The 15000-nt window shown below is 43.1% G+C and overlaps 1 protein-coding gene across 6 annotated transcripts in view; it reads right to left on the bottom strand.

Annotated features, from left to right (window-relative positions):
- Positions 1 to 15000, bottom strand: part of LOC135101983 (uncharacterized) — a 64775-nt gene that overhangs the window by 25997 nt on the left and 23778 nt on the right. For all 6 annotated transcript variants that reach the window (XR_010269484.1, XM_064006547.1, XM_064006548.1 and 3 more), the window contains exon 2: positions 1785 to 1859. Coding sequence is in view for 3 of the 6 variants with exons in the window: in XM_064006546.1 (XP_063862616.1) it covers positions 1785 to 1859 (75 nt within the window). In the remaining 3 variants the exon portion in view is untranslated. The remainder of the gene's footprint in view (positions 1 to 1784; positions 1860 to 15000) is intronic.

The raw sequence follows: 15000 nt of genomic DNA, 5'->3' as shown, positions 1-15000 counted from the left end.
CAACGAGAGAGAGAGAGAGAGAGAGAGAGAGAGAGAGAGAGAGAGAGAGAGAGAGAGAGAGAGAGAGAGAGAGAGAGAGAGAGAGAGAGAAACAGGAACGGTATCACTCGCACGTGCAATTCTGCGCTCTCTCTCTCTCTCTCTCTCTCTCTCTCTCTCTCTCTCTCTCTCTCTCTCTTTTGAAAGTGAAATAAATATCCTTTTATTCACTATTCAAGCTCGTAATTAAAAAAAAAAAATGTGAATATGAACCTGCCGTACTTAATTCAAAAGCGATAACGTGTTATATTCATTAGTTTTTTTTTGTTTTTTTTTTTGGCGGAGGTTAGTTTCATTTACTTTTTTTTTTCATTGTGTTTGGTGTAGCTTTCATGTCGCTAATAATTAATGTATTTTTTTTAAATGGTTTCTTCATATCAGATAAATTTTCAGGGTATAACTAAGATTGGCAGTAAATTCTCTCTCTCTCTCTCTCTCTCTCTCTCTCTCTCTCTCTCTCTCTCTCTCTCTCTCTCTCTCTCTCTCTCTCTCTCTCTCTCTTTCTCCAGATGTCCCTCACGCCCGTCACCTGCTTCTCAGAATGAGCCTCATGTTTTCCCAGTTAAGTGCTCGGCCTGATGTGCGAGGCAATAACAGCGGCAGTCTGGCTCCAGGCAACGAGACGCCACACGAGAGGAGTGGGCGGGAGGCAACAGCGTCCCGCCAGTGACCGTCACACCGCCGCCGCCGGGCTGTGGCTCAGTCTGATTAGCCGCGTGAAATCCAAAGCAGAACATCATTCTCTGCTCTTAGGTCGGTGACCAGAGGGCCGGGCCAGAGGGAGGCTCTTAGGGTCACAGTGCCACGTGTGTGTGTGTGTGTGTGTGTGTGTGTGTGTGTGTGTGTGTGTGTGTGTGTGTGTGTGTGTGTGTGTCCGTTGTTACTTGCTACATCGTAGGACCTGGAGGAGAGGACCACCTCGACGTCAGGCAGCTCCATGGAACACTACGTCTACGCCTCTCGGGCTCTGGCTTCCCCATCAGCCTCGTCAAGGTCCCCTCTGGGTCATTACCCACCAACCCTGGAGCGCACAATGCCACTCCTCGCTCTACTGCTCCCGGCCTCCGTGTCTTTTGTTTCTGTCGACCTCGGTGTCACCCTCCACTGGTGAGCCCTTTGATGGCACCTTTGGCCGTGGCACCACGTCCGTAAGCCACGCGTCGTCTGTGTCGCGTGTGTGAGGTGGAAAAGAATGCAATGCTGCGTGGGCGGCACTCGTCCTGTGCCTGCTCGTGTTGCCTTGGTCTCAGAGCGTGGAGCACAGGAGGCGACGGGAAAAATTCAGATGATGTCCTGCTTTAGGCCTCCTCGGCAGTGTTTATTCTGGGGAGCCTCACCTATCGCTGTGGAACGTGACGGTGCAGGGGAGGGGGCGGCAGAAGGGACGTGATCGTGGGATGAAACAGGGTAAGGCTTAAGGGAAACGTCGTTTAGGACTAATGCTCGGCATTAGGCCTAATGATCGTTACGTGAACATTTAATTTACCCCAACACCTACAGTATAATATAGTACTATAATGAGTCCACCGCAAGACACGGGCCTCCCCCATTGGTTATAAGGGTAATACTACAAAAAATGGATAATATGTGAGGTCGGATTACAAGTTACAACTCGTCTAATATCACCTCCCTATTCTCTGTTACATGAACAAGGCAAACCAAAACTGTCCCCGTGACCATATTGTTCCATAAATAACACGACCATGACGCGACCATGAACCTGAAACACCGGAGAAAAAAATTACCTTTCCCTTCCTTCCTCGCCTGAGACGCCGAGCAGTCTGTCCGCCCTTACGTCCCTTGGCGAGCGGCGCCGCCACCTGTTGAGGGAAGGGAATGGGTTAAAACGTTTTTTTTTTTTTTTTATGTAAGGGAGCCACTGGCCAAGGGCAAAAAAAAAAAAAAAAAAGGTGGGGGGAAATGCCCACTTATTGCCAGTTCCCATACAATGTCAAATAGAATGGTGTAAAAAAAAAAAAAAAACAGGATAAACCTTCTTCTTGAAAGAGTTTAAGTCATAGGAAAGATGAAATACAGAAGCAGGCAGGGAGTTTCAGAGTTTACCAGAGAAAAGAATAAATGGCTGAGGATACTGGTTAACTCCTGCATTAGAGAGTTGGACAAAATAAGGATGAGAGAAAGAAGAAAGACCTGTGCAGCGAAACCGCGGTAAGAGAGGAGGTGTGCTGTTAGCAAGATCGGAAGAGCAGTTAGAATGAAAATAACGGTAGAAGACAGCAAGACATGTAACACTGCGGCGATGAAAAAAGAGACTGAAGACAGTCAGTTAGAGGAGAGGAACTGAGGGGACGAAAAGCTTTTGATTCTACCCTGTCTTCAGTAGCGGTATGAGTGAACCCCCACATACACACGCATGTGAAGCATGCTCCATACATGGGCAGATAAGACCCCTATACAGTCAGCAGCGGGGATAGTGGGGGATGGGGGGGAGGAATGAGAAAAACTGGCGGAGATGACTCAGGACACCTACTCATAGAAGCTATTTTAGCTAGAGATGAAATGTGAAGTTTCCAGTTTAGATTATAAGTAAAGGACAGACTGAGGATGTTCAGTGTAGAAGAGGGGGGCAGTTGAGTGTCATTAAGGAAAAAGGGATAGTTATCTGGAAGGTTGTGTCGAGCTGATAGATGGATGAATTGAGTTTTTGAGGAATTAAACAATACTAAGTTTGCTCTGCCCCAATCAGAAATTTTTGAAAGATCAGAAGTCAGACGTTCTGTGGCTTCCCTGCGTGAACTGTTTACTTCCTGAAGGGTTGGACGTCTACGAAAAAGACGTGGAAAAATGCAGGGTGGTATCATCAGCGTAAGAGTGGATAGGACAAGAAGCTTGACTTAGAAGATCATTGGGGAATAATAGGAAGAGAGTGGGTGGCAGGATAGAATTCTGAGGAACAGCACTGTTAATAGATTTTGGAGAAGAACAGTGACCGTCTACCACAGCAACAATAGAACGGTTCGAGAGGAAACTTCAGATGAAGTTACAGAGAGAAGGATAGAAGTTGTAGGAAGGTAGTTCGGAAATTAAAGTTTTGTGCCAGACTCTATTTTGTTATGTCTAAGGCAACAGCGAAAGTTCCACCAAAATCCATAAAAGAGGATGGATGACCAAGATTCAGTAAGGAAAGCCAGATCACCAGTTGAGCGGCGTTGACGGAACCCATACTGGCGATCAGATAGAAGGTTGTGAAGTGATAGATATTTAAGAATCTTCATGTTGAGGATAGATTCAAAAACTTTAGAGGCAGGAAATTAAAGCAATAGGACGATAGTTTGAGGGACTAGAACGGTCACCTTTTTTTAGAAACAGGCTGAATGTAGGCAAGCTTCCAGCAGGAAGCAAAAGTAGATGTTGACAGACAGTTGGAATAGTTTGACTAGGCAAGGTGGAAGCACGGAGGCACAGTTTCGGAGAACAACAGGAGGGACCCCATCAGATCCATAAGCCTCCCGAGAGTTAAGGCCAGCGAGGGCATGGAAAACATCACTGCGAAAAATCTTAATGGGTAACATGAAGTAGTTGGAGGGTGGAGGAGAGGGAGGAACAACCTCTGAATCATCCAAGGTAGAGTTTTTAGCAAAGGTTTGAGCGAAGAGTTCAGCTTCAGAAATAGATGAGATGGCAGTGGTGCCATCACGTTAAAATAAGGCAGGAAAAGATGAAGAAGTAAGGTTATTGGAGATGTTTTTGGCTAGGTGCCAGAAGGCACGAAGGGAGTTACATCTTGAATGATTTTGAGACTTTCTATTAATGAAGGAGTTTTTGGCTAGTTGGAGAACAGACTTAGCATGATTCCGGGCAGAAATATAAAGTGCATGAGATTCAGGTGATGGAGCTCAAGTACCTTTTGTGGTATAACACAAGAACAGACTGAGTTAAGCCAAAGTTTGGAAGTTTAGGTCGTGAGAAAGAGTGAGGAAAGTACGCCTCCATACCAGACACTATCACCTCTGTTATGCGCTCAGCACACAGAGACGGGTCTCTGACATGGAAACAGTAGTTATTCCATGGAAAATCAGCGCAATACCTCCTCAGGTCCTCCCAACTAGCAGACGCGAAACGCCAGAGGCACGTCCGCTTTGGGGGATCCTGAGAAGGGAAAGGGGTGATAGGACAAGAAAGAGATATGAGGTTGTGATTGGAGGAGCCCAACGGAGAAGATAGGGTGACGACATAAGCAGAAGGCTTAAAGATGAGAAAAAGGTCAAGAATAAGTTACCACTTACATAAGTCGCACACACACAGTATATATATATATATATATATATATATATATATGTAAAATATGATGAAATACGAAATAAAAACTACATATAATTAAGCAAAATAATACGAAGAAATACGTAGACAAAATTATAAAAAAAATATAAGTAGTATAACTATAATAAAAACAAATGAGTTGTGAGCTCGAAAACTAAATAGAGTTTTAAATCTCGATTAGGGAAATACAGTAAAATCCCTCTCATCCGGCATTCGAGTATCCGGCAGCTTCAAGTATCCGGCACATTTTTCCCCGAGCCTTAAAATCAATAAAAAATCAATGTGTACTCATAAAATCGATTAAAATTCCCGCGCGAGGCATACTTTGTCCCCTCGCCACCAGAGCGCACTGCTTCGCGCCACCCGCGGCCCACTGCACTGTGTTTACTCAGTGACTCAGTCCCGCGTGTGCACTGTTTATCGCCTGACGCCTTCATCATGCCTAAAGTTGTAGAAAAGAGGAAGCGTGTTGTGCTTACACTGAAGCAGCTGATCAGATCAGCTGCTGATTAAGATCAGCTGATCTTTGTTATGGTAAGATGCGTGAGTGTAGGGTGGTGATTGTGGACATAATTTCACTTCTATTCAAATATCCGGCATGTCGGCGGTCCCGTTGATGCCGGATAAGAGGGATTTTACTGTATGAACATTTCGGAGACGAGCGTCCTTGCGACATCTTATAGTCATTACTAGAGGTGTTCCCCGCACTCCCACGATGCATCAGCGCTGGCGGAAAGGTATTATCGCGTTTATGTTTAATTTCATTCTCTACTATGGAATTTCCGTCTTCGTTTTTTTCAGGGCTGAATGTATGGTGTTCCCTTCTGCCTGTCTCCTGCCTTCAAGCTGCCGGTGAGCGGTGGGTTAGGAAGAAGCCCCACTACTTTCTCTCCTGCTCTATGGTGGATGGAGAGGAACCTTGCTTTATTCTATCCTGCTCAGTCACATAACACGAGTCTCTTCTGTTGCACTGTCCCTGCTGCCGTCATGCTGCCGCTCCTCGTCACCAAACACTGGAAAGAATCTGACGCCGGCAGTGGAGAGAAATAACAAGCAAACCTTTAAACTGTATCTCCAGCGTGAAATATAACCTTTTCCCTTTACGCGTGACGGTGCGCGCCTGGCAAAATATTTCTGATACTGCGTCCTCCTGCTGTTTATGGCGACGCCCCTCCGTGGGTCGTGTTACACATCCCTCCCTCCCACTCCTCCTGACGCGGAGAAAGGCACCTGTAAAATACATGGAAGAAGGAAAAATACGAATTTAATTAGAACAAATGTTCTGAATGGATGAGTAAAAAGGAAAAATACATCTTTTCCTTCCTTTCTTTTCTCCCTCCATCTTTCTAGTCACTCAGGAGGAAACCACTATACGTCTCTTCCAGGAATAGAATGATCTCCGCCTGGTGCATCTCTCTCTCTCTCTCTCTCTCTCTCTCTCTCTCTCTCTCTCTCTCTCTCTCTCTCTCTCTCTCTCTCTTACTGTCTCCGTGGAACTAGCATATTTAACAATCTCTCCCTCCTCTCCCATGACCTTCCTTTAGTTCTATCCCTGCTGGCCCGTGGGGGGAAGTACAAGTATGTTTCGAGTAGGAAAGTAAAAGTGAGACTCGTTAAGACTGCATCATTTCTCTTTGTTCCATTTTCTCTTCTGTATTAATAATAATAATAATAATAATAATAATGATAATAATAATAATAATAATGATAATAATAATGATAAACGGTTTATTATTCAGGCAGTTAACAAACTGAAAATGTACAGAGGGGGTGGGGAAATACTTAACATTAATCCTAAAGGTAAGTCTAATCTAGAAGGGACTATTGATTGATGGCTCGCACTATGGTGGGAATCGTACTGAGTCTGTACCGGTCCGTGCGCGGCGCCTTTAGGGGCGTTATCTTGTTGTGGTGTCTGGTGGCACGGACCGGGCGAGGTGCGTCAGGCGGCAGCATGTGACTGAGACGTGGATGATGCAGCAATCCCCTTCCAAACTTCTCCAGAGCCTCTCGGTGCTTGGTGGATAGTCTGGACAGACTCAGGGTGGTCAGGGCTTCATCATAGGTGGTGTAGGCAGGGCCAAGGATGACCCTGCACGCCCTTTTCTGCACACTCTTCAGCTGTAGCTGTTGAGTGTGTGTGAGGGAGGAGGACCACGCTGGGGAGGCATACATGAGTTTGGGAGGGATGAAGGTGAGGTACACCCCCCTTAACTCGTCTGTCGGCGTCCCCAGCGACCTGAGTCTGCGCAGCATGTACAGCCTGTAGGTAGCGGATCTTATGGTGCTGGCAACATGCTGCTTCCAGGTCTGCTGTTGCTGATGCTGTTGGCGTTTGCGTTTTCTTTTTCTATTTATTTATCGTTTAGCATTTCTTGGTTTATTTATTTATTTTATTTTTTTGTGTGTGTCGTGTCTTCATTGTTTATTTTATTTATCTAGTTATTTATTTGTTCACGTTGGTGGCACTTCTCGTTTACTGTATTGTTTGTATTTCTCGGTCTATTTTTCAGGTAACTTTTTTTTTTCTTCCAGTCATGTATCTTTATTATTCATTTCTTTATTTATCTATTTATTTATTCATTCATACTGCAGGCGCTTCTTTTTTTATTTCTTCGTTTGCATTTCTCGGTTTATCTCAGGTAGCTTTTTTTTTTTTTCTCTTCTTCGTATCCTACTTTTTTTTTACTATTCAGTTGTTTATTTACTCGTGCTGCTGGCGATCCTCTTTATTATCTTGTTGTTTGCAGTTCCCAGTTTATTCCAGGTGACTTTCCATTCTGCATCACATCTTATTTTTTTTTATATGTTAACTTTAACGCTTACTCGTGCTCGTGTTTTCTCTCTTTGCTATCTTTCCTTTTCCTTTTATTTTTTTTTATTTTTAGTTCGTTTCAGGTGAATTTCTCTTCGTTCTTATCGCTTCCAACTCACCATCAATGTTATTTGTTATTCCTGAAGGTATTTTTCTTACACCTCTGTTCGCTTTTTCATCCATTTCCCTTGACCGCTTGAACTTTAAGTATCTCTCAGTATATTGCAAGCATTTTCTCGTATCTCCTCTCGTCAGTCATCATCACTTCCTTTATAAATTGCATGTCCACCCTTTCTCTCCCCGCACTCTTTCCCCCTAGTCACCGAGAGGATCACAAGTCATTCTCTTGTCACTCAATACACACCTTCATCAATATAATAAGCTTTAGACATCGCACCACGCACGTCCCTCCTACCAAATGCCAAGTCTACGAGATACAGGTTGGACCATAGAAATTACAAGACTACAAGACGAGATGATAGAGAGGAACGTACTCGTACACCAATTGAAGAAGAGACAGAGGGAGAAAGAGAAAAAAAAAAAATCTGGAGAAATCTTGATAAGGAAACAGGACAATCTCTTACACTGAAACGCATAACCACCCACAAAAAACATCAAGGAAACGCTAAGCATGCCAACGACAACACGAAACCAGCATCGATAAGGAAGAACATTCATCACACCTGCCACCACCATCACTATTCACCACTACCATTGCGTCCACAATATTATTAAAGGCAAACTTGCAATCTCCCTTTCCCGAATCTCCTTTGATCCCTACTTAATGTATTTTGTGGGGCGAGAGAGAGAGAGAGAGAGAGAGAGAGAGAGAGAGAGAGAGAGAGAGAGAGAGAGAGAGAGAGAGAGAGAGAGAGAGAGAGAGAGAGTCAAGGATATCGAAGGAAATGTCTTGAGAATCTGATATTTGGTAAAGAAAGAGGCAGAAGGTGAAAAGGCAACAGCAGTATTATTTATGTTTTTCCCCCATGCTCTTGCGCCTTTTCGTCCCTCTCCTCTTTCTCCATTTTCTCCTTTCCCTACTCCTCCTCCTCTTTCTCCTCCACTTCTATCGCAATACCATTAGAGGAAGAAAGTGACAAGAGAAGCGATGCGCTGCTCTGACGCTGAAGGGAAATTTGAATTGGAACGTATGTGTGTGTGTGTGTGTGTGTGTGTGTGTGTGTGTGTGTGGTGTGTGTGTGTGTGTGTGTGTATGTGTGTGTGTGTGTGTGTGTCAAATTGCATGCTTGAGTAAAAGACACCTTCGCAGTAAAGCACAGGTCGATGGCTACACCTGCATGAGCCGCACTTAACGAGACACAGCGAGCGAGAAAAGCGATCGCCTCACTCAAGTACTGTGCACTTCATCACAAAAACCTTTATATTTTTTCACACCTTCAGAGGTTCAAGAGCCACCTGACACCTGCCCATCGTAATATTTATCAACACTGTCATTACACTGCCCACTATATGAAACTTCCCCGAGTCCATGCCATCAGTTTCCGGATAAAAATGCGACTCTATACCAAAAAGGAAACGACCACTCGGCCCACTTTGATCCTGACGGTGCACTAAAGAAAACGGGATGTTGTTACAGTAGACACAAAGGTAAGTAATTACGATCCCCGCCTTTTTGACTTCAGCGTGGATTCATTGGGTTTTAAAGCCTTGGTAGTCCAGGGCGTGGCGTGAAGGACAGGCGGCTAACGTGGGTTTGGGAATGTAATTTGAGTGGGATGATGTTTCGAGTAGTTAGCAGGCGTGAGTGTTATTAGAGTTTATAGCGTGTTTTTTTTTTCTTTTTCTTTTAGTTTTGTTCGTGGACTGTATGTGAATGTCTACGTGTGTGTGTGTGTGTGTGTGTGTGTGTGTGTGTGTGTGTGTGTGTGTGTGTGTGTGTGTGTGTGTGTGTGTGTGTGTAAAATTCATTTGTAATTCACCATTTCTGATTCAATTTCTTCCTGCCTCTCTTTCTGTTCTATTATACCTTTCCCCCGCTTCTAGAAAACGAGTAAATATATTGAGCAAGACATCAGAGGCAGGCGACACTCCCGAGACAGGTGACGATTGCTACTCCTAACGGCAGAGTTGCGTCACCCAATCTCTTTGTACGGTACTTTATTGACTCTTTCGCGGAAGGGAAGACTTAAAGGCCAACCAACAGGAATTCATTAGTATGATCACAACCTTCCAAGAATCTCTTAGTACTCGTAGTCTTTGAAGATAAATGCTGCTGCCATGAACATTTGTAAAGGTTTTAGGTAACGTGCCTCTCTCACGCCTTGACTTGACTATTGTTGTCATAGCAAATAAATAAATAAATAAATAAATAAAATAAATAAATAAACTGTCATTTACATATGAATTAGATAAACGTTTTACAATGACAAATCCACATATATAAAAAAAAGACGGAGGCAGAGTGGCAGACATTTATTCACTCAAAAAAAATAAAAGAAAGTAAATAATAAGTAAATAAATAAATGAATGAATGAATTAAAAGTAAATAAAATAAATAAATGAATACATTGATAAATTAATAAAAAAAAAGACATCCCTACAGTACATCTATAGTGGATGGCCTTAATATCAGTACTCGTGTGGAGTAAATAAGGTAATGTGTATGCATGGAGTCGCCCTTGACCCCCATTACGCCCATATGGTACCGAGCTCAGCATTCCTTAACACTTTGTTCTCTCAGTGGGACTATTTCTAAAGGCCAGAGAGACGCTTACTCGGGTTCTGATGTGTGTTTTCCTGTTAAAGATCTAGTATACTTGTTAAACTATCCCTATAATTATGAAAACAACTTAAAACCCATATAATTTCCACTAAGGCCTGTTGGAAGTACTTAGAGGGACCAGGGAATACTTGATAAGCTACCTATATGATTAAAACACTTGAAAAGGAGCTATAACTTACGCTAGAGCCTATTGAAAGTAATGGGGATGAGGCGTTGAAGTATTTACGTGTACTGTACTTAGTGGGACCAGGGGATACTTGCTAAACTACCGCAGTAACCATTAAAAAAACACTTGAAAACCCTTGTAAATTCCACTAGAGAATGTTAAAAGTAATGGGGTCAAGGCATCGAAGTGTTTACGAATACGGTACTTGGTTTTGGGATGAGCGACCAGCAAGGGGACCCCGGCGAGGCGCCACCACATCCAGCGGCAAGGGACAGTTCATGCAAAGATCCCTCATACATTTAATCAGCGGAAATAAAACAAAGGCGAGAACGTTAACTTTCTCGTCCCTCATTCACTCCCCCCACTCTCTCTCTCTCTCTCTCTCCTCTCTCTCTCTCCTCTCTCTCTCTCTCTCTCTCTCTCTCTCTCTCTTACTCTCTCAACACACACACGTGGCTGTCATCCATATTCATGAAACCTTTATTCCCGATTGAAGCCATAGCACCAGGACAAAACACAAAATTTACGTGTCATTTTCGTAGTAAAGCGTGATAAGAAGGCTTATTAGCTGCACCAGTCTACTTTTTGAAGTCTCCATCAGTCTTGCCTTGTTATCTTCCTCTTGTGAAATGCGACCAATTATCTGAGACTTTTCCCTTTAAAACACTGCTAATTAACTGTCATCCTTTTTTGTTCATGTAATTAAAGCAAATTCACAATGAAAATGAACAATGAAATACGGTTTTCTTGTTTTTATTTTTCCTTTCTTTCTTGCAGCTGTGACACGTGACGCTGCTTTGTTTTCGTGAGATACTGAGAAGTTATAGCGTCAGAGGAAATGATAAAATGAGAAGCAGATGGAAAAAAAGGAAGAACCAACTTGTTTTAATTAGTTCTACCGTCAGTGCTTAGACTTATAGTATCACACACACACACACACACACACACACACACACACACACACACACACACACACACACACACACACACACACACACACATAAGAACATAAGAACATAAGAAATAAGGGAAGCTGCAAGAAGCGACCAGGCTTACACGTGGCAGTCCCTGTATGAAACACACCTACTTATTTCCATCTGTTATCCCCATCCACGCACACACACGACCTTCCACGAACTTCAGGCCTCATAAATCACGTATCCGTCTGTTCTTTCATTAGAAGACGAAGAAGAAGAAGAAGAAGAAGAAGAAGAAGAAGAAGAAGAAGAAGAAGAAGAAGAAGAAGAAGAAGAAGAAGAAGAAGAAGAAGAAGAAGAAGAAGAAGAAGAAGAAGAAGAAGAAGAAGAAGAAGAAGAAGAAGAAGAAGAAGAAGAAGAAGAAGAAGAAGAAGAAGAAGAAGAAGAAGAAGAAGAAGAAGAAGAAGAAGAAGAAGAAGAAGAAGAAGAAGAAGAAGAAGAAGAAGAAGAAGAAGAAGAAGAAGAAGAAGAAGAAGAAGAAGAAGAAGAAGAAGAAGAAGAAGAAGAAGAAGAAGAAGAAGAAGAAGAAGAAGAAGAAGAAGAAGAAGAAGAAGAAGAAGAAGAAGAAGAAGAAGAAGAAGAAGAAGAAGAAGAAGAAGAAGAAGAAGAAGAAGAAGAAGAAGAAGAAGAAGAAGAAGAAGAAGAAGAAGAAGAAGAAGAAGAAGAAGAAGAAGAAGAAGAAGAAGAAGAAGAAGAAGAAGAAGAAGAAGAAGAAGAAGAAGAAGAAGAAGAAGAAGAAGAAGAAGAAGAAGAAGAAGAAGAAGAAGAAGAAGAAGAAGAAGAAGAAGAAGAAGAAGAAGAAGAAGAAGAAGAAGAAGAAGAAGAAGAAGAAGATGATGATGATGATGATGATGATGATGATGATGATGATGATGATGATGATGATGATGATGATGGTGGTGGTGGTGGTGGTGGTGGTGGTGATGATGATGATGAGGATGATGATGAAAAAATAAAAATAATAATAAGAGCGAGAAGGATATGAAGAAGAAAGAAAAAAAGAAGTAGGAAGAAAAAAAGAAGAAAAAAGAAGAAAAAAAAGATGGAGAAAGAAAAAAATACAAGAACAAGAACAAGAACAAGAACAAGAAAAGAAAAACAAGAACAAAAAAAGGATCACCTGAAGATCCGCCACCCCTCAGGGATCACCTGAAGATCCGCCACCCCAGATTGTCTCACCTGAAGATCCGCCACCCCAGACTCTCTCACTTGGTTAGGTTAGGTTAGGTTAGGTTAGGTTAGCCTAACCTAACCTAACCTAACCTAACAACATGAACGCATTAAAAAACTGAGTGGATATAAAAAATGCAGAAAAAAGTTTACTTCATTAAAAGTATGGGATCACCTGAAGATCCGCCACCCCAGATTGTCTCACCTGAAGATCTGCCACCCCGAGTGCGGCTGGGGTGGTGGATCTTCAGGTGATCCCAAAAAAAGAAACAACAAGGAAAACAAGAACAACAAAAGGGAAAGAAGAGGCCAAGATAGGTTAATGTAATTTATGTCCTTGCATCCGAGAAAAAAAACAGTGTCTCTTGTATTCCGCCGCCGAACACTCGCAGGTGATTCTCGGCAACACTTGACAATAACAACGACTTTTATCTTGATGGGCACGCGCGTCAAGAGAGGCCAGCCGGGATTGCAATAACTTGTCATTTCCGCCTTATAGTTTGTTCTCCTCTCTCTCTCTCTCTCTCTCTCTCTCTCTCTCTCTCTCTCTCTCTCTCTCTCTCTCTCTCTCTCTCTCTCTCGCTAGTTCACTCAACACGCACCTTTTAGAGAACCGCGATGCCCCTCGAGATTTCTTTGATCTGGCGCCGCGATGGAGGCCACGCAGACGGTGACGAGCGCTAGGCAAAGGCGGGCATGCAACCCGGGTTCTCTCCATCTGGGACACAAGCGCTGCATTAACCCAGTCACCTTCCCCTGTTACTATAAATACTTCAAGCTATAAGTTGACAGGGAGAGCATTTAGTGACATCCCTCAAATTTTCTCGGAAGGGTTTTTATTGCTAATGCCGAAGGGAACAACGGTAAACAGTCTCGCTTGGTTCCCACATCCGGCCACACACGGCACTTCCCTCCTCTATTTCCATCCATCTTCTCTTTCTTCATTCCCGTCCCGCACTGGCATGGACAAGGAGGAAGAGGAATACGTTATCAGAAGGATGATAATTGTGGATATGGAAGGAAGGCTAGGAATGCAAGAATAACATGAAAGGAATGGGAGTGGATGGTAAGGAACAGATCTCTATATGCAAATGGATAAAGCTAAAGAAGAAAAGTGAGATAAAAATTCCCTCTTTAATAGTATCTACTCACCTCGCTCTCACTCCGCCATCTCCGGACTTTATTCTTTCCCCCTTTCTCGTCTCGTCCAGCTTCTCGTTTCCCCTCTTGTCCAAAAAAAATTCCGCCTCCCTTTCCTCTCCTCTCATCACAGTTCCTTCATTCGCTCACCTCTTCTAGCACATTCTCTCTCAGCCCTTCACCCTTACCTCAGTTCGCCTCAGCACTCTGCCCAATTCCCTCACTCCTCCATAACCTTTCTCCCCCTACTCACCTCCTCTACGTCATCATTTTTTCCTCTCCACCCTTCCTCCGCTAAGCTCGTGTCCCAAGTCCCCCGCTCCCTCTCTCTCTCACACACACACACACACACACACACACACACACACAAAAGCTTCTTCATCAGGCATTTTTCACATAAATATTCACTCCACTGCGCTGGATTATCAATAACATGCAAATGAAGCAACAAAATTCAATAACATTATAAAAAAAATGTGTAGAAAAAAGATCTCAACATGTTTAATTTTCTGATGACTTCATTTAGTTTGTTTACGTTCATGTGTGTGTGTGTGTGTGTGTGTGTGTGTGTGTGTGTGTGTGTGTGTGTGTGTGTGTGTGTGTGTGTGTTCGTCATACGTACCAAAATGTTTCACTCTAAAAAAAAAAAAAAAATGCGATTCTTTAGGTCAGTTCCCGCGTCGCCAGCAAAATACGCCACTTGATGGATAGTAACAACGGTGACGACCCATCCCGCCACACACACACACACACACACACACACACAATTCAGTGAGTCACGTCGATACATTAATCAGGAAATGAAGGTCCAGGTGTGTTGGTGGTGTTGGTGGTAGTGGTGGTGGTGGTGATTAGTGTGGAATGGAAGTGGAGGGTACGTGCTATTTATGACTCCGGAGCTCATAGCAAAACAATAGTCAGAATGAATCACTGCAGGTGCATTGTGATTACCGTGGAGGTGGAGGAGGAGGAGGAGGAATACAAAGGAATACAAAGGAAAGAACAGACAGCAACAGCCCTACTGGGCCTAACGAGGCTGTCTGTGTGTCTATTCTACCACTACCACTACAGATTCTAAGAGTTAGAGGATGGAGGACACTAGAGATCAAGGAAGGAAAAACAGGAGAGTATAGGGAGGAGGAAAGGCTAAGATGTGATAGGAAAGGATGAAAGAGAAATTATACTATTCACTACAGTAACTAAAAACATTTTATGTAGGCGCAAAGTACGTTATATGAGGGGTTGCTGCGAGGTGATTGTCCAACCTTTGTTTAAAAGTTTCTATTGTATTACTATCGACAATATGTGCTGGGAGAGAGTTCCAGACATTTACAATTCTATTAAAGAAATAATACTTAGCCTCGTCTGATCTGAAACGCTTACCTATAATCTTGTAGCCATTATTTCGAGTGGTGTTGGAACTGTCAATGATGAGACAGTTGTTTACATTTACGTTATCAAAGCCCCGACACATCTTAAACAATTCAATTAAGTCACCTCGCATTCGCCGTTTCTCTAAACTGAACAAGTTGAGTTCCCTCAAGCGCTCCTCATAAGGCTTGTTCCGCAGTCGTGGGATCAACTTGGTAAAGGAGGAGGAGGAGGAGGAGGAGGAGGAGACAACGATTTAACTACACATCATCCACCACACTTCTGTAGCAAACTATGC

The sequence above is a fragment of the Scylla paramamosain genome, chromosome 7 (assembly GCF_035594125.1).
Source record: "Scylla paramamosain isolate STU-SP2022 chromosome 7, ASM3559412v1, whole genome shotgun sequence".
NCBI lineage: Eukaryota > Metazoa > Arthropoda > Malacostraca > Decapoda > Portunidae > Scylla > Scylla paramamosain.
The sequence above is the reverse complement of the archived record's forward strand: the minus strand, read 5'-3'. Positions and strand labels throughout refer to the sequence as shown.